At 40.3% G+C, this 20587-nt stretch overlaps 1 protein-coding gene across 1 annotated transcript in view; it reads right to left on the reverse strand.

The window, feature by feature from the left end:
- Positions 1-20587, reverse strand: part of ATXN10 (ataxin 10) — a 139547-nt gene that overhangs the window by 22174 nt on the left and 96786 nt on the right. Inside the window, exon 10 of the mRNA XM_045552793.1 lies at positions 12083-12146. Within this exon, the coding sequence (XP_045408749.1) occupies positions 12083-12146 (64 nt within the window). The remainder of the gene's footprint in view (positions 1-12082; positions 12147-20587) is intronic.

Genomic DNA, 20587 nt, shown 5'->3' on the forward strand with positions numbered 1-20587 from the left:
AGCGTTACCTGGGACGTGTTTCTCTATGAAAAACTTCAGGTACCCAAGTCTCTCAAGTGTCTTCCAAAACATATATTGTGTATAGTAATGGTATTTAAGTACAGCAATTTTTAGAAGTTATTTATTAACTTCCTAAACATATCCAAAAGTCACTGCTGTTTTCAATAAAGAAAGCTAATACAAAAAGAAAAACTGGCACATAGATAACATTGTAGGAAAATATATACATGCAAACAGTGTGATAAGAATAATGCTTATCAAGCACAGACCACATGCCGGGAGCTGCTCTTGCACTGCCACGTGCAGCAGTCACCCTTCCTTCCCTTCTCAGTTCCCAGCTCTTCTGAAGGCAAATCTTCATCCTCACCACTGCTGTGATTACCGAACTGCCTAAGTGACTGAGTCACATGTGATGGATATGCCAGTGACGCAGCTTGCTAAAGCCATGTGGGGACACAGGTGAGAATTATCAACCACTGAAAGAGCTTCCCTGTGACTGGTAAATTTTGTGCTCAGTGTGATTTTAAAAGGGGTCCAAAACGCTCTGTGCAGACGCAGCCCCCCTAGAATCAGAGTGCGGCCCCCAACAGGCAGCCTTTGAAGGAAACCACCGTGCATGGCAATGTTAGGCTGATATTTTAGGTTTACTCTTTTATGATTTAATCCTATATATCAGATACAACATTTCTGAAATACAAAGTTAAAAATTACAAAAGCTCTTTCTCTGCACCAGGGTTCTCATGCTACAGAGGAAGTGGGAGTGCAGGGCAGTGCTCTGGAAATGCACTGAGTAAACGATTTTGAAAAACAAGTATTTCATGCAGTTTCTTGTAGTTTCTAAACCAAAAATACTTTCTTAGGCCAGTAAAACTTCCAGCTGCTCTGGAAGAATATGAAGGTGAGAGTATTTAGACATGCATTTCCAATACGTTTCCCCTACAAGTCAGACTATGCCATCTTTAGGAATGAAAGGAGGCGGGGCCATGATGCACAGAGGTCAGACAGCCTCAGCTACAGCACTCGGGCACCAGGAGCAGATCCTTAGGAATGGGAATCAAGGCCATAAATGCATAAAGTTTTATTTCTGTTTTCAAATAAATTTTACACAGTGGCCCTTAAAACTTTAATAGTAACCACTCAGAAGTAAACATGTGTCATCTGAAAGCCGGGCAGCTGAAGTGACAGTAAGTCCAAGGAAGCAGCTTCCCACCGCAACTTTCACATTTCTTGCACGAAGATAGTCGTGCCCTGGTCCCCGCCCCCACGTGATGGACAGACAATCAATCTTTGAAAAACCAAATTAAATCAATGGGAAGCCACACCAAAAAGATTGTCTTTTTAAAGTTAAACAGCACTACTAGGTTTTCTCATTTTTAATTAATGTCAGTTCAACAACTGAACAATCACTGAGTGTTTATCAGCTGTTTAATACTGAGAAGGTAGAAATAAGCAGAAAAGCGGCCTTCCCCTCGAGGAAGAAAGACTGACTTCAGCAGGAAGATTTCTTAGCCATGTACTACAGCAAATATTCGGATAGGCAATAGTAAAGCAGAAATGCATCACTTTGTGAGTACAGAGTAAGCTCTTCTCTGGTACGGAAATTCGTTGGTATCTTTTACAGACCACACCAAACCTAGCCAGCTGGGCCATCCTGAGATGTTTAAGACGCTTCCCCGAGCAGCCTCTCTCTGGCCGCAGTTTGGCAGGCCCAGTCACAAGCTGCACTCTCCATCAAGAAGAGCACAGGATAGAATACATTTCTATGTTTTTTCTAAAATTCTCACATTCCCAAAGATGTGGCACTATAGTCTAGAATTTCCCAAAATGGAGCTCCAAAATGCACATGAAACTAGAGAAGCCTCCGTGAAGTTCTGCAGGAAAGACACCTGCTTAACACAGGCTTGCCCACATTTTTAAAACAGAAGGCTTCTCTCATATATTACCTATTAAGATACTACAGAAAAATGTGCTTTGGAACACACTTTGGTAACAATCTCCTGGGTCCAGGGGTTCGATGTGTGGGATGCACCTAGGGTGCGGAAGCAAGATGACACAGATCCCACCTGTGACACACCTTCCTAGAGGGAAAGGTTACATACCCACGTATTTCTGGGTGACATGTTCATGGAGAGGCAGAGCAACATAAGTGAAACACAGAAGACCAAACAGAGGCACTCAGCTCACTTAAGGGGGATCGCAGAAGAATTCCAAGAGAGAAGGCATATGTGACTCCACTCTTAAAGGCGGAGAGAGTAAGAAATGGGAGAGGTAGATGTTTCCCAAGAAGGCTCCCATCTTAGTGCTCAGAGATCTACTTTGATAATTGTCTAACGTCAAAACAGGATAGTGAATTTTATTAAGTGGATACTATGTGCTAGATGCTCAGCAGAATTAATCCAAGACTTTGTATCCAACACAGCTATGTACCACCTGTCCCTCAAAAAAGTACACTTGAAAGAAACACTGAGCAAATGGATGAAGGACCCACGTGGAAGTCCAGACATTTGAATCAGGGTAAAGCATAGGCCTTGCAGTGAGACAAACCTGGGTTTGCACCCTGGCGCTGGCACATATCAACTGGGAGAGCTTGGACCAGCCATTTTAACTCTAAGAGCTTTAGTTTGCTCATTTGTAAAATGGAAAACAGTTATTCTCAACAAAGAGAACTCTTATTAAAACTGTGCAAGGTGAGTATGTAAAGGGTCTAGCACAGGATTTGGAATACAGAAAGCACTCAATAAATGATTTAAAAGTTTTAATATGAGATGCAACAGAATGCTCACACCTGCACTGTACGTCTTGATGAGATTTTTCATAGGTATACATCCGCATGACCCCCAACCAGACGAAGATTTAAAACATGTTCAGCACCCCAAAAGGCCCCCACATCCCCTCCCCTGTCAATATTCACCCTCCTACCCCAAGTGACACTCTTCTGACTTCCATTACTATAGATGAATTTTACCTGCCCCTGAGCTTCATGTGAATGAATCACGCAATATATGTTCTTTTTGAATCTGGCTTCTTTGGTTCGATACTATGCTGATGAGATTTATCCATCTGTTACACACAGTTCATTCTTTTTACTGCTGTATAGCATTCCATGGTATGAACACACCACAATTTAAGTATCTTTTCCACTACTGAAGAACATCCAGGCTATTTTCACTTTGGGGCTCTTGGGAATAATTATGCTATGAACATTCTCGTGCATGTCTTCTAATGGACATGCATGCAGTTCTCCTGGGGATATTCCTAGAGCAGAACTGCTGACTCACAGAGTAGGTATACATTTAGGGTCAGCAGACACTGCCAGTTTTCCAAGCAATTATTCCAATCTACATTCCCACAGCAATGTATTAAAGTTCAGGCTGCCCCATATCCTTGCCATTTCTTGGTATCGACAGTGCTTCTACTAGCCATTTTGATGGGATCTAGTGGTTACTTATTGTGGATTAAATTTGCATTTCTCTGATAACTAATGATGCTGAGCTCATTCCTTATGTTTATTGGCCATTTGGATTTCCTCTTTTGCGAAGTGGCATGCAAGTCTTTTGTCCATTTTAATTTATTTTAGAGATAGGGTCTCACTCTGTCACCCAGGCTGGAGTGCAGTGGCATAATCATAGCTCACTGCAATCTCGAATTCCTGGGCTTAGGGATCTTCCTGCCTCTGCCTCATGAGTAGCTGGGACTACAGGTGCACACCAGCACACCCAGCTAGTTTAAAAAAAATGTTTTGTAGAGACAGGGTCTCGCTATGTTGCCCAGGCTGGTCTCGAACTCCTGGTCTCAAACGATTCTTCTGCCTTGGCTTCCTAAACTGCTGTGATTACAGGTGTGAGCCACCATGCGCAGCCAATTTTTAAAAACTAAATTGTATATCTTTTCCTTGTTTTGTAGAAGTCTTTAATATATCATGAGTCTTTTATCAGATATATTTAATGTAAGTATCTTTTCAAAGTCTTTCTCTTATAGTTAGTGCATTTGTTAGGCTTTCTGTGTCTTATTTAGGAAATCTTTGCCCAGCCCAAGATAACAACCACATTATCCTGTGATTCTTCTAGAAGCTCTTATTGTTTTACTATTCACATTAAGGTCTATAATTCACCTTGAATTAACATTTCTGAATGGCGTGAAGTAGAGGCTGTAGGTTAGTTTCTTCACATTATGGATGTTAAATTGGTCCAACACCATTTATGAGAAAGACCATCCTTTTCTCACTGAACTGCAATGGGGTAAGTCTGTGTGTGAATCTGTTTCTGGACTCTCTACTCTGGATTTCTTTTTTTTTTTTTTTTGAAGAGACAGGGTCTTGCTCTGCCACCCAGGCTGGAGTGCACCGGCACAATTATAGCTCACTGTAACCTTGAACTCCTAGGCTCCAGCGATCCTCGTTCCTTGGCCTCCCAAAGTGCTGGGATTACATTAGCCACCACACCTGGCTGGTCTATGATACTATTATTAGAGTTTGACCACTGACCCACAGTACAATCATATAAGAAAATTTACCTTTTTCATAGGAATTAACAGCTACAATAGGATACTTGTACAAGAACACCTATTTGTTGAGAAACTATATGCTGGGCACTTATAAACATGATGACATTTCACCTTTGGGGGTAGGTCCCAACGGATAGACAAAGCAGCTAAAACTCACAGAGGTTAAGTGAGGTGCTCAGAAATCAAGTAAAAGGACTTGGATTTAGCTCTGTCTGGCCCCAGGGCTGACGCCCTTGCACTGTGTTGTATTTCCTCAACATAGGACTACTGGGAAAAATACTGTTTGGTTATTATTTCTATAAACTCTTACATTTCTGTATGCAAGGAAATTTGATTTTCTTACAAATGAGGTCTGTCAATACTAAAAAAAAAAAAAAAAATAGAGAGAGTGAGAAGAAATGAAGGAAGAAAAAAAGAAAAGAAAGAAAAAAGAAAACCCCAAAATCAAAACAATCAAATTTGGGCTCTTATTCTATCCCTGTCCCCATTCCCTCCCCCCAATAAAAACAATATGAAAAAAAAAGCCACATCAAGGACAACCGATCAAAACATAGATCAAAAAAGAATGAAAGAAAAAACACTTCAAATAAAGTTCAGCTGTTTCTATTTGGAAACAACAACAACAAAAAATCCCACTTGCCACAACAAACTGACAAATAAGAAATTGACTCTGTGGTAGTGGAGCTGGAATTTTCCAGTGGCATCAGCTACTGTGTCATTACTGTGGGTGACCCAGAAAGAAGTGAACAGCTGGGCGCTCGCTGGGCTCATGTCTCCAAAGCAGCAACAGCCAGGGAAGTCCCTCAGAGCTCGCTCCTCTCGGATCCAGCACCTTGTCCCTGCAATTGGAATAGGAAGCCTCCCAGCCTCATCCCCACCTCGCGGGAGTTTTCGCCTCTGGTCTGCTCTAATAGGCCTGCCTGACCTGCCCAATCCCCAGTGTGGCCGAGAAAGTGGAAGTCTTCCACACCGTCCTGTCTGCAGATTTCCCACGGGGAACGAGCTGCTATCCGAAGGCACCACAGGCCCCTTCCATGGAGGATGTTCATGGATAGGGTCAGTTTATCCACATGAATTGAGAATAGTGATACTGTTATTACCTGATATTCAACATCAGCACTGATTCCTAGTCTTAGCACACCCAAAATAGCCATTGCACTGCCAAATAAAGAATACTTAATTCACCAAAGAATGAAAGAATCCATGGGAGAAATTTCTCTTGTGCTTAGAACCCTCCCCGCCAAAAAATAAATACACACACACATATGCACAAAGTTCACCCAGCTACTGTTTGTTCATCGATTTGTTCTTCCCTTTGCCTAGCCAGCTATCTATCCGAGAAACATTTACTATGTACAAGACAGTGGTATACTACATTGAGGTAAAGGCCAAAAAAATGGGTCCTTGCACTCAAGGAACTTGGTCTAGAGGGTAATCAAGACACAGACACACAAATATTTATAAACTGTGCTAAGAAGAGGGAACACAGCAGGTTCTAGCAGGGGACTGGCAGGGACAACCTAACCTAGGCTGGACTTGAGGGAAGGCTCCCTGAGGACAAGACGCATGGTGCTGGGATGAGCGCGAGGGCGACTCAGCCAGGGAGAGGAGTTCAGGCAGAGACTTCCACAGATGACTGCCCTGACGGGAGAACTTAGATCCACCCGAGAACAAAAAATTAGGTGTACCTAGGGACTGCTAAAGGAGGAGAATGGCACAGGACACAAATGAAGAGGAGCTTTTAGGATGTGACCGACTGTGGATTTATTCTAAGAACAATGGACAGTCTTAGAGGTGGTTGTACACAGGGCGTGTTTATGAGAGGTGGTGTGAGGAGCGGGTAGAGTCACGACAGAGAGGAATGATCCCATTTTGGCTTAAAAGGTCATCAAACTGAAGGCACGAGGAATCAAAAATCACCTGGACATAGCATGAACAGAAACTAAAAGATGCGTCAGAAAGATACTGCCCAAGTTCAGGCCAGAAATGACGAAGTCTGGACCGGATGATGGCACCGGGGATGGAGGGAAGTGGAGGGACCCAGGATATGGTCTGAGGAGGAATCAACAAGATGTGGCAACACTGTAGATTTGGGAGAATGAAAAAGGAAGAACATCATGAGTGACTCCAGGTTTCTGACCCGAGCAACTGCATGGACGGAGATGTCCCCTCACTGACTGAGAAAGAGGGGATAGTTTTGAGGAAAGATATTAATCATTTAACTGTGAACATACTAAACTGGGAAAGTCAGTAAGACAGCCAAACAGATTATTAAATAAGGTGTGGTATGTCCAAGTCTGGGACTCAGAGAGAGGCTCATTCTCGAGTTTGGAATCCACGGTAAACAGACAGTATTTAAAACTGTGAGGATACTCGGAACAGAACTCTGCACCACCACCTCCACTGCCACCAGCCTGAGCCAGGCCGCCATCATCTCTCACCTGGATGACTGCCACAGCCTCCCAGAGGTCTTCTGCCATTCCATGGGCCCAAAAGAGTGTCTGGGATATAAATGGGGCTCAATAAACATTAAATGAGTAAAGGAATAAATGGGTGCGATTACTTAGGGAGAAAACGTAGAGTGAGAAGAGAGCTCCCAGCTCTGGAAAGCCTAGGAGCACTTCAATACTTAGAAGTTGGATAGAAGAGAAAGCAACAAAGGAGACTGAAAAGGAGGAGCCAGAGATATTAAAAAAAACAAGAGAAGGTAATATCATCAAAGCCAAGGAAAAAGGAGTATGTTAGGGAGGAAGTGATTAATCTCACAAAATCTTATAGTTTTAACAAGATGAGAACTGTAAAGTACGCACTGATTTTGGCAATATGGCGGTAACGCGTGACCATGAACAAATGACGCTTATGAACACACTCCTCTATCTCCACTCTGTTTTGAAGCCCCACTAGATTCTTTTAAAAGGCACAAACCCAAAAGAGCAAAAAGAATTTCAGAAGCTAAAAGGCAGACAGACAAGCAGTAACAGACAGGGCTGTGGCTTACGGTTGTGAAAGGGCCTCTAGCAACTAACTTAGCAAGCCCAAGAAAGCTGAGCTTAAATCCACAGTGAGAAGAACAGAGAAGCATTCACTTTGTGGAGACCTCCCAAAGCTCAGGTACCAGTGACCACTTGTTCCTCTTTAATGGGAGATGAAGGTGATAATTAGAAGAGTCGTTTGTGAGTTTAAGAAGCAGCTGGACCCCAGTGCCTTTCCTTTATCTCAACAGAAGATTGGAAAATTCATTAATTTGATGAAGAGGGTAAAACAGATTCTCTGGCAAGGAGGATATACACCAGGTACAGGTGAGGGTGGAAATAGTGAGATTAAGTAAAAGTATACATATTAAAATGTTGAGATCTTGTAACTATCCCAACAAAATGGTGGCAATCAGGCATATGCTCTTCAGGAGGAGCTTAGGAAAATGGAAGCCAAAGAAAAACATTTTCAAACAATTTCAGATGGACCCACATTAAAGGAAATTCTAAAAGAAGGACTTCAGGCAGAAGAAAAATGATCCAAGATAGATGGACAGAGATATAAACACTGAAGGGCAGTGAAAGTGATAAATATGTGCATAGAGCTAAATGAACACTGACTACATAGAACAGTGATGTTTTACAGGGTTTAAAAAATGGAATTAAAATATACAACAAGAGCATATAAGTTTGGAAATGTTAAATGGTCCTGTATTATCTGGAAAGAAGGGTAAAAGTTTGCAACATATGAGACTTTGCCTAGGTAAGGATGCATGTTGCAATTTCTCAGGGAAGCATTAAGAGAATAGAAAAAGAATGAAGAGGTTTTAAATTAGAAAATGGCAAAAATTGGACTACTAAAAATAATCTAAAAGAAATGAAGAGAGGAAGAACATGTAAAGAAGCTTAAGCATAATCATACCAGTAATTACATTAAATGTAAATAGGCTAAATGCAATGGCTAAAATGCAAAGATTATTGAACTAGATTTAATAAAAAATAACTATAATCATGCATTGCTTAAGGATAGAGATATGTTCTGAAAAATGCATCACTGGGCAATTTTATCACTGCGCAGACATCATAGAGGATACTTACATAAACCTAGAGGGTATATAGCTAACTACACAGCTAGGCTATATGGCATAGCCTATTGCTCCTAGACTATAAACCTGTATAGCATATTACTGTACTCAATACTGTGGGCAACTATAACACAAATGTCATATTTGTGTATCTAAATATATCTAAACATATAAAATGTACACTAAAAATACAGTATTATAATCTAAAGGGACCACAGTTGTATGTGTGGTCTGTCATTGACTAAAATGTCATTATGTGGCGCATGGCTGTATATGCTGTTTACAAGAAACACATCTCATACAGAAAGGATGAAAATAAAAGGAATGAAAAGGTTATACCATGTAAATTCCAACCCAAAGCAAGGTAGGATAGCTACATTAATATTAGGCAAAAAGGCAGTTTTAGAGATAAAAAGGGTCACTTCGTATTGATAACAGGGCTATTTCTCAGGACCTGTTATATACCTTTACATAAAAACATTGCCTCGATACATATAAAGGGGAAATTTAAATAACTAAAAGGAAAATTAGACAAATCCATAATCATAAGCTGACATTTTTAAAAACCTCTCAGTAATGGATAAATCAAAGTGTATAAAAATATCAGTAAAAATATAAAAGTTTTAAAATACCACCATTTGCAAACTTGATCTAATGTACATATATAAATTAGTGCACCCTACTACTGGAGAATAGACATACTATTCATGCACACATAGACCATTTGCAAATACTGACCATATACTGCATCATAGAGCAAGTCTCAATAAATTTCACAGGACAGAGGATATCAAGCATGGGTTCTCTGATCATAATGCATTTATGCTAGAAATCAATCTCCAAAAGATAATTAGAAAATTCTTCTTTGTTTAAAAATTTAAAAAATCATTTCTAAATAATCCATGAGTCAAAAAACAAACCATAATAGAAATTAGAAAACACTTTTAAATGAATGGTAACAAAATAATACATCTAAAAATCCATGCAGTGGAGCTAAAGAAGTACATAGAAAAGAATAAAAGTGAAAATTAATAATCCTAAATAAATGGAGACATATAACACCACATTCATGGGTGGAAGACTCAGTATTTTATGTCAATCCTCATCAAATTCATTTTAGTCAATGCAATTTCAATGAATAACTCAGGATGGAGGGGGTTTTAAATTGTTTTTGTTGGTGGTAATTTTGTGTGTATGAGTGTGTGTATACAGGTCTATGTATGTATGTGTGTGCACCTGAATGTGGACCTGTAAAATTTGACTAACTGGTTCTAAAACAGCCTGGAAGGAGTGTTGGTGTGATTTTATCTATGGAGTAAGGTAAATTCTATAATCTGTAATATGTCCCTATTTGCTTTGGTGCTAGGATAGCCAGATTTTAATTTATGGCTCACATGTAAACACTCAATCTTTCTAGGCTGTCAGGCTTCCTTATTTCTGATCATTCAACTATCATTCCTTCCTTTGCTCTGATATTTTAGTATGTATCTCATATCTTATTATACATATTTTATATGTCTTTACAATCTGGTAGGTTTAATAAATAAAACTCCAAAGAATTACTGAATACACATAACACTAAACATATTTTATCTTTTCTTAAGGATTCAGAGGCGATCCGGGATCCTGTAGTGCCCCACTAACTGTCATTATAAAAGCCAGTTATTTATACAGATATCTATATAAATTTTTAAATTTATAATTCTGAATGATTTCTCCACTACATGAATATGTTTATACGGTTTCTCTGTATGTGCTGTCTCCTCTCAGTGACTCGTAAGGAGGGCGTATAGGGAAATGGCTAAGAATCAAGTACTCACAAGTTTAAATTCTGGTTCTGACCTTGGACAAGTCAGAGACTCAGTTTACTCCCTCATCTACAACATGGGGAGGACTATGATAGTATCAGCTTCATGGTGTTGTCAGGACTGAATAAGGTAATGGTTATAAACACATAATAAGGACCGAATGAATGTTTTGTGAATGAACGAATGAGTGTCTGGCAAGGAGGATACCGAATGGAAGATGCTGGCAGCATCAACAGCCCCTAGCTTAGACCTACAATGGGTTTGTGTGCTACAGTGTTCTGCTTTTTGGTCTGCCAAAAGCCAAAGACCAGAGATGAAAACCTTCTTCACTAGAAGGTCAATTCAGGGAACATAAAAGTAAACTGTGGGTGAATGTCTTTTTTTATAATAAGTCATTTTTTTAATCAGGAAATGCAAGATCTGCAACCGCAGCTGAACATTCTTGTACTGCTTTCCTGTGACTCGCAGCTCTCTGCTTTTCTTTTCTCCTTCTTTTTTGGGGGGCTAAAAACTGTCTAAACTCTTGAGTGATCAGGGTCTGCAGTGACTGATGATGCAACGCAGTGATGTGACTTGTTTTACCTGGAAGAAGAGTCTTCTGAGTCTATTTGGTCTTTTTCTGACCAATCTTATAAGCTACTATACTCTTTAAAAATAAGATTTTTTTCTATTGCTAATCAGGCAGATAATGTTATCTTTAGCACAATAAGCATTTCTCAGTCTACTCACTTTTAAACATACGATTTTCATCAGCTCCTTTTCTCTTCTTGGCAGAAGCCATAGACGAGGATTTTATTTTTAAAATGCCCCTTCCCAGTCTCTTCTGTCCCAGGCTGGGCTCCCCACTGTCTCCTACAGGCTACATTCCTCAAGTCCTTAAGGTGGTCTGTTCCACCCCTCCCCTGCAGGCAATGGGCATAGGGACATGCAGTGACCAGGGCAAGGGATAGTCTGGCTCTCACCAAGGAAGTTCTTGAAATTAAATAGTAGGTTTTATCTCAAACCTAACCAGGCTCTATCTGGTCCCTGGTTACTCACCACTGTACTAGACCAGATTCTTACAGCGTGACTGCTTGGTAAAGTGGTAGGAAAGAAGCAAGGTCCTTGCAGAATACCCTCCAGCGAGGACGGCCAGCCCAACGAAGGGCCAAGCCAGAGCTCCCAGCTCCAGCAGCAGAGGGCCGCAGGAGCTGCAGGGCAGAACCTGTGAAAAATGAGAATTCGGTGCCACTGAAATGCTTCTCTCCATGGCTAGGGAGCCAGAGTGCTCCTGCTTCTACGTTGCCAAACAGTTATTAAAACGGTTTTTCTAAAGGACTGGATATTCAGAATCTCTACAGCAAAAAAAAAAAACATAGAAGTTTTCACGTTTACTCCAAGGACCAGATACACACTTTGAGAAGGTGACATTGGTGACGTGCAGCACAGGGGCCTTGGACGCGCTACCTCTGCCTCAGAGTTCTGAAGTATTATTTAGTAAGTAGCATGCTGGTTTGGAATGTTCTACTCACCTTGAAAATTCTAGCTCACTACACTGCAAAGGTTGCAGAAGTGCTATTCCAGCACCATGACTTCAAGAAAATGGTTTGGCTTTTAGAAACAAGCAAACAAGCAAGGCAGCCAGTTACATACTGAATGAACACCAGGGAAGGGACTTGGTACACTAAGGTCCCAGGTTGTGAACTAATGTGTGGTGGTCCACATGCAAGGATACAGGGGTTACTGTCATCGATGTTGCAGCTGTCCAGGATCAAAGGAATGCCGTCCAGCTCATTTACCTAGAGAGAAAGAAGATCAATTTACACACTGAAAACAGCCTGGTTAGGGTCAGAGATTACAGATGACTTGTTTCTCCTTTTTTATTTTCTTATTCAATGTTATTGTTATAATATTGTTTGTACAATTACCTGAAATACTTACATCAACCCAGAAATATGTAAACAAAAAGTGGTATTTTCTTTTCACCTTTCATCAAAAATTCTGGGGCAACTGGGTAGCCACATAAAAAGGATAAATGTAGATCACTAACTAGTATCATTCACCAGGATAAACTCCAAATGGATCTGAGATCTAATTGTAAAGCATGAAAAAGTCCCAGTGATAGAAGAAAACATGAATTCTTTTTCTAAGCTGGGAATGGAGGCGCGGGGGGGGCGGGGGGGGGGCGGCTTTCTGGTCAGGCGTGGAGCCTCAGCACTTTGGGAGGCCCAGGCAGGATTGTTTGAGCCCAGGAGTTCAAGGTTACAGTGAACTATGATCGTGCCCGGGCAACAGAGAGAGACCCTGTCTCTTAAAAAAAAAAAAAAAAAAAAAAAAAACCAACCCAGAAATTGGATCTGGGGGTTTAGGAAGGACGCCAAGAAGTGATGATAGTCAACAAATACTGTGTCCCTAGTATGTATTTTATATATTTTTAATACAAGAACCTGTAAAAACTAAAACACCACCACCAATCCAATAAAAAATGGACGAGATATATGAATAGGAAATGGCACAGAGGAAGACATGCAGATGAACTGTAAAGACGTGAGAATGTGCTCAGCCGTGCCCACAATAACAGAAAGGCAAATTTTAACTACACACAGCATTTCTCACCTACCAGACTAACAAATAACCAAGTACGACAACAAAAGCTATCGGTAAGGCTACAGGGAAACAGGTGCTTTCATCCACTGAGAGTTAATGAAAATGGTACAACCCTGTGGAAGTGAACTGGGCAGCCCACAGCAAAGGCATGTGGGAACCCGGTAATCCCATTTCTAGGACTATAGATCAAAAACAAACTACCATGTGAGATTACGTTTGGCACAAGGTTATTCACTGCAGCACATTTTATTTTTTAATAACTGTTTTATTGAGATATAATTCACATACCATAAAATTCACACCTTTAAAGAATACAATTCAGTAGTCTTTAGTGCATTCACAGAGTTGTGTGACCACCACCACTAGCTAATTTTTCAACATTTTCAACACCCCTAAAACAAACTCCATTAGCAGTCATTCCTCATTCTCCACTACCCCTAGTCTTTGTCAACTATGAATCCACTTCTGTCTCTATGGATTTGCCTGTTCTGGACATTTCATATAAATGGAATCATATAATATGTGTGACCTTTTGTGTCTGGCTTCTCTCACTTAGCATAATGTTCTCGAGGATCATCCGCGTTGTAACATGAATCAGTATTTTTTATGGCTAAATAATAATATGGCTAAATAATAAATAGTCCATTGTGCAGACAGACCACTTTTTATTTTTCCATTCACGCGAGAGCGTGTGCGACAGCTGGGAGAGGAGGGAACCGGAAGTGTTCAAGGAACTGGAAGCCGCGCAGTCAGGGACTAAGCAAGCACTGCGGAGCCAGACTGCCGGGTCAAAGCCTGTTATGAGCCCTGTGGCCTTGGGTGAGCCATTGAACCGCTAAGACTTGGTCTTCTCGTCTGTAAAATGGGCGCAATACGGACTACCTGAAAGGGGGACTGTGAGCATAGGCTGTATCACTACATGTGCTCAGCACACAGGAAATGCTCAGTCAAGAGCACTATAGTGATGGCAGTAGTTGGTGACATTTGTGCAGTAGGCTGGAAGAAGTTCAGGTGGCTGGAGCCAGGGGTTAGGTATAAAAAAACTGGAGGTTAACTTCCACAGAGCTGAATTTATACTTCCACTCTGAATTTAGCAAAACTATAAATTTGTGTTCAAAACCAGTTTTTTAATAAGTGAGAAATAAAAGTATTCAGGATTTATTATTCAATGCAAGGAAAACATCTCACTTTCTAAAAAAATAAAGTAGGGCCGGGCTCGGTGGCTCACGCCTGTAATCCTAGCACTCTGGGAGGCCGAGGTGGGTGGATCGCTCGAGGTCAGGAGTTCGAGACCAGCCTGAGCAAGAGTGAGACTCCGTCTCTACTAAAAATAGAAAGAAATTATCTGGACAACTAAAAATATATATAGAAAAAATTAGCCGGGCATGGTGGCGCATACCTGTAGTCCCAGCTACTCGGGAGGCTGAGGCAGTAGGATCGCTTAAGCCCAGGAATTTGAGGTTGCTGTGAGCTAGGCTGATGCCACGGCACTCTAGCCAGGGCAACAGAGTGAGACTCTGTCTCAAAAAAAATAAATAAATAAATAAAAATAAAAAAAATAAAGTAGAATTCTGAGTTATGCTAAATGGGTAAGATTTTCTTTGAAGGAAATGAAATCACATGCTAAAAACAGAAATTTAAGCAGACAATGAGGGTGAATTAAAGAGTTCCTAAAAATCGTGGTTACTGTGGAGTTGCGGGTGAAATGAGGGTATGCGTCCCTGGATAAATATTTCTCAGTCACACAGCTGCATGGCAGAAAAGAACCTTTTATAGAAATTCATTAAATGCTTATAACATAAATGACATATTCCAGACAAGGACAACAGCGGCATTATGACAAATGCATTAACGGTATACTTGAGAATGAACACAGGTTAAGGGCACAGGGAAAAGCAGACACCAGTGCAACCCCTTCCCAAGGGGTGACTGACAATACAATCTTGTTACAACAAAGTTCAAGTTTATTGCTGCAGCTACATGTGTCGAGCTAATGTCTGAGGGAGGGGAGAACAATTAAGAAATTAACAAGTTTCTTCTGTTAGCACTTCATAAAACAAGGAAGTTGTTTGTTTCTCCTGACATGTTGGGAATTGATTCTAGACCCATAATAAGTGAGTCACAAGTTGTGGTTGTACTGAGGAGCCAAGGTCAGTCAACGCTTTCACATGGTAGTGCAGACAATAAGCCTGGCCTAAACAAACTAACATTTAGCCTCTGGAAACAAAGTGTAAACAGAGGACAACTAACTGATTTGCTAACTGTTCTTCCCACACTGGCCAATAATGTGTGCAGGCCCAACTCTAATAATATCTAAGCTCCTCTGAGAAAATATATTAGGATGACAGAAAACAGAGTTTCAATTATTCTGGCTGCTCTCACATTGAATGATAAATACAAAAATATAAAAACCCAAAGAAAAGCAAGAGCACAATACAAAGGTGGGCCCAAATCTCCTATTTTAATATACATCATGATATTTGGCAAAAATGTGTTCAAAACACAGTTCCTCACAACAAACAGGCAATGGCCAGGCACAGTGGCTCACACCTTTAATCCCAGCCCTTTGGGAGGCTGACATGGGAGGATGGCTTGAGGCCGGGAGTTCGAGACAAGCCTGGGCAACATAGTGAAATCCCATCTCTATCAAAAATTAAAAAAAAAAAAAAAAACATAGATACAAAGATCACCAGAGTCCTCATGCCGAAGTGAATCAACGGCCAACGTGGCTGGAGCAATGCTCCAACAGTTTCCATCTAGAGAAGTCACCATTCTGGGGCAAGCTGACAGCCAACTCAGAAAGCTCGAAGCCCAGAGGCAGCTGCTGGATGAAACTGACCATCTTGCAGGAGCTGCAGAGACCATCTGCTTCCAGGTAAGACTCAATCATCCCTCCCAGGCAGAGGAAATATGGTGCTTTGGGAAGTAGACAGACCTACAGGAGAATTCCAGCTCAGCCTTATCACTGAGTGACCTTGGGGAGGTTTCTGAACTTCTTTAAGTCTAGATTTTCTTATACATGGAACGAGAGGGCCATACCCACCTCCTAGGGCTACGATGAGGACTACCTGAGAAAGCATTCGGCATGGTGCCCAGCACATCATGAGAATATAAGAAATGGTAGCAATTTGTAATATTATTTCCACTTGGTTCTGAGATTCTAAAGGTTTCCTTTACTGTCCACACTTGAAAAGAGCTGGATATAGTAACCCTTTACCAGCCACTAGTTGTCGTTCAGCCAAGTTCGAATATAGAAAGATTTACTTCTATAATCATAAGAAATGTGGCAGATTATGGGTTACTCTAAATTAGTGCCACATTGTTCCCAACTATCTCATGAGCTGGGTGTACCCCTGCGTTACTGATGTCCATCTGTACTCTTCTGCTAGCTTTTGCCTTACACAGCAATTCTAATTCTCACAAAAATATAGTCCCATTGATCTTCGTGTGGCATTTTTTTTCCACAGTGTTTTGTGCAGCTTAGGACTGGGCATTTCATGACTGAGCTGCTGCTTCTGGCCCCAGTGTCAGAGGAACAATGAATCTTTTGACTCAAGCAGCAGCAAGGAAGCAGGTGGCTGCCCACTGTCGATACTCCCAGAGATAGAACTCACAGCAAAAGTCTAGGCCAGTGCCTCTCAACCTCGGCTGCACGTTAGAAACACTGGGGGAGGTTTTAACAAGTGCCAACGCTGTGGTCCCTACCCTAGAACAAAGGAATCCGAGGCGTCAGTGTCTCTGACACACTCTCCAGGTGACTCTGATACGCAGCCGAAGTGAGAACTCCTGATCTACCCAAAGCCAAAGAACCACACTGATCCAGCACCTGCAATCTGCTGCAAACCCCAGAATAAACTCCTCAAACCTAACTCACTTCCCTCCACACTGTTCCCATTTGGTGCTTTGTTTTCTTTACTTCTAACATGCACTTCATTGAGATGCAACTTACAGATAGTAAACTGCAACTGCACCTGTGTAGCCGCAGGCAAATCAAGACATAGAACATCTCCATCACCCCAAGAAGTTCCTTGTGCACCTCTGCAATCACTGCAGATCATCCCCCTCAGCCTTAGGTAAACTGTTTTCTGTCACTATACGCACATTTTGTCTGTTCTATAATACAAATGGGATCATATAAAACATCTTTTTTAATGTTTTTGGGATTCAATATGTTGTTACATGTATCAGTAATTGTTCATGAACACGTGTTTTCATTTTTCTACCTAACAGTGGAATTGCTGGGTCATATGTTAAGTGTATTTTGACTTTATAAGAACTGCCAAACTATTTTCTCAAGTGGTTGTACCACTGCATATTTCCTCCAACAACGTACCTGAGTCACTCCAAAGCCGTACCAACACTTGATATTGTCAGACTTTTTAGGTGGCACCACATTGTGGTCTTAATTTTTATTTCCCTGATGACTAATGATGTGAAGCATCTTTTCAGGTGTTTATGGGCCATTTCTATATCATCTTTAGTGAAGTGTCACATATTTTGCCCATTTTATTAACTGGGTTGTCGTCATCTTATTATGTAAGGGGTTCTTCACATACTCTGCATGAGTAAGTCTTGTGACAGAAATACATATTGCAAATATTTTCTCCTAGACTGTGGCTTGCCTTTTCATTTTCTTAGTAGTGTGTTTCAAAGAGCATAATTTTTAAATTTAGATAAGGAACAATTTATTAAAAAATCCTTTTGGGGTTAGTATTATTTGTATCCTAACAAATTCGGGCCTGTCCCAACAAATCCACAATGTTTTCTTGTATAAGTTTTACAGTTCTCTGGCTTTTATATTTCCATTTTAAATCAATTTTTGTTTGGTATAAGGTAAGAGTCAAGGTTCTTTTTTTTCCCATAAGGATATAAAATTGTTCTAGTACTATTTGTTGAAAAGAATATCCTTTATAAGCAATTGCAGAAAATGCAAAAGACTTGGCTGGAATATCAAGAGAAAGGATTTGGGTGGAACTGAAAACAATTCTTGTCGGTAACCAGGTAAATCATTTGAATCACCTTATCTACGATCTTGATGTGGTTCCTTACATAGATTTACCTGCTAAGGCAAGTTTAGAAGAACTTAACAAAGTCAATAAAAATGTTAAGGCTTTTCACCAAATGTTGAAGGTTTTTCACTCTTCTGGCCTCAGTATTCAAAGTACAGGATGATGTCACAAAATTAGATTTGAGGTTAAAGATGTCAAAAGAAGAGAATAACAACCTTAGGTTATTTATAGTTAAATATAGGAAAGATTTAATTAAAGCAATATCATTTAAAACCACTGACACCCCATCAACACTTTCTTACAGACTCCAGGGGGCCTGAACTGCTACAGAACCAAGGAGCACACTGCCCCCTAGAGGAAGGGCAGCAGTTCACGCCGCCATTGCCTGTACGTGGCCATGACATAGGAAAGTGAGCATTTCTTCAGGAAAAGAAAACTGGGGCTCTGTTACAACAGTTGTGAGAACAGTGTGGAAAAAAGTGGAAAAGGTGAACTTTAAGTCATGTAAAGAAGCCCTAAAACTGATGAGAGCTTCCTTCCCTCTTAGGGAGATATAGAAAACTACAGCACAATAAAAGCCAGCTTAGAGGACCTCTTTAGAAGAATAAAGGCATTATTCTGGAAAATATAATTATATTTCAGGTACTAAACTGAGGTCTACCTCCTCTTAATCTGAATTCTATCACTGAACCTTATAATTCTTTTGGAATAGTTCCTACTGAGAAAAGTATAGTTGGCGTCTCTTATTTTAATCTATGTAGACATTTTTTAAATTTTGTTTTTTCAGAGGATAGTATGAAGATTGATCTTAAAAAGAAGTAACTGTCGGCCGGGCACGGTGGCTCACACCTGTAATCCTAGCACCCTGGAAGGCCGAGGCGGGTGGATTGTTTGAGCTCAGGAGTTTGAGACCAGCCTGAGCAAGAGCAAGACCTCGTCTCTACTAAAAATAGAAAGAAATTATATGGACAGCTAAAAATATACAGAGAGAAAAAGTTAGCCAGGCATGGTGGTACATGCCTGTAGTCCCAGCTACTTGGGAGGCTGAGGCAGGAGGATCGCTTGAGCCCAGGAGTCTGAGGTTGCTGTGAGCTAGGCTGACGCCACGGCACTCACTCTAGCCCAGGCAACAGAGTGAGACTCTGTCTCAAGAAAAAAAAAAAAAGTAACTGTCTTAAAGAAAAAAAATGTTTATTAACATTTGCAATTGAAATGACCAGGTTATTTTATACAATGATTTATGATGTGTCAGTTCTTATCTGAATTCCAAAATAAACTTATGCCTGAAAAGAAAATAAGAACATTTTTTAAAAGAACAATAATGTTTAAAGATACAAAATGACCAAGACTCACTGACAAAAATAGACCCGAACAGCTTAGTTCTAACCTAATTTTTAAGGAATAGAAGAACCTCTCTTTTGTATACAAGTTATTCCAAAACAACAGAAACGGAAGGAAAACTTCCCAAGTCATTTAATGAGGCTAACGTAATTTTGTTCCAAAACTAGGAAAAGACAGTATAAGGAAATTATAGGCTTTCTAACTTATGAACATAGAACCCTCTCCCCCCAAAATCCTAGAAATAATAGTAGTAACTAAATTAAACATGCTACAAAAATATATCATGATCAGGCACAATTTTTTCAAAAATGTAAGAACAGATGAATGTGGGTGAGAAAATCTGCAGTGAAATTATCCTCATTAATGACCTTATGATTATCTCAACCATCACAGAAAAAGCACCTGTTCATGTTTAGCCCCTATTTACATATCTTTCTAATTCTCTAGAAAACTAGAGAACTTCTTAACTTGAAAAAGGCTATGTGTCAGAAACCTACAGTAAGTATCATAGGTAACAAAAAGTTTAGATGGATACTAACATCAGGAAAAACATAAAGATATTATCTCCTGGCACTGGATAGAGAAAATAAATTCAATGAAATACTGTAATTTTAAAAAGGTCTTTGTTTGGAACATTCTGCTTCTAGAAATGAAAGATGCTCAGGAAATCAAAGAGGAACTAGAGTGATGTAAAAAGCACTTCAGTCTTACTGTCAGAAACAATGGAAGAATGAAAACAAATGAAAGCAATAAGACTGATTTAGCTTTAAAAAAAAAACTATTTTTTTAGGAGCAAAAGGTGAAATCTTGGGAGACAGACTACACAGACATAAAATGGGAAATAAGGTCTAGAAGGTCTCAATAAAAAGATATAAAGGGAAATGAAAATGCACCTAGTTCTAACTGTCCTTAAAGCGAATTTTAGAAAAGCAGTAGATGTTTTAGTGGTTATTAGAACAGAAACTGTGATTGGCCCCTACAAAACCAAGGAAAGGAAGGATCCAACTGTCAGAAACGAACTGAAATCCTAGTGAAGCAGACCTGAAGACGTTCTCTGTCACCCTTCTTTCCTCAGCACAGACTTTCTACTGTGGGCCACTATTTGGCAACAAACACTAAGTGCTGGTTTCTGGGGACATACTTTAGCTTGGGCTAACTATTAGAAGACTGGCAACTGCCTTGTTTTCTAACTTTGGTGTGTGGGGGCTGGTGTTTTGATAATCCTGTGCCCTGCTGACTTTTTTCATTTTAAGAAGTGAGGCATATCAGAGATTTGATATATG

Source organism: Lemur catta, chromosome 6 (genome assembly GCF_020740605.2).
Source record: "Lemur catta isolate mLemCat1 chromosome 6, mLemCat1.pri, whole genome shotgun sequence".
Taxonomy (NCBI): Eukaryota; Metazoa; Chordata; class Mammalia; order Primates; family Lemuridae; genus Lemur; species Lemur catta.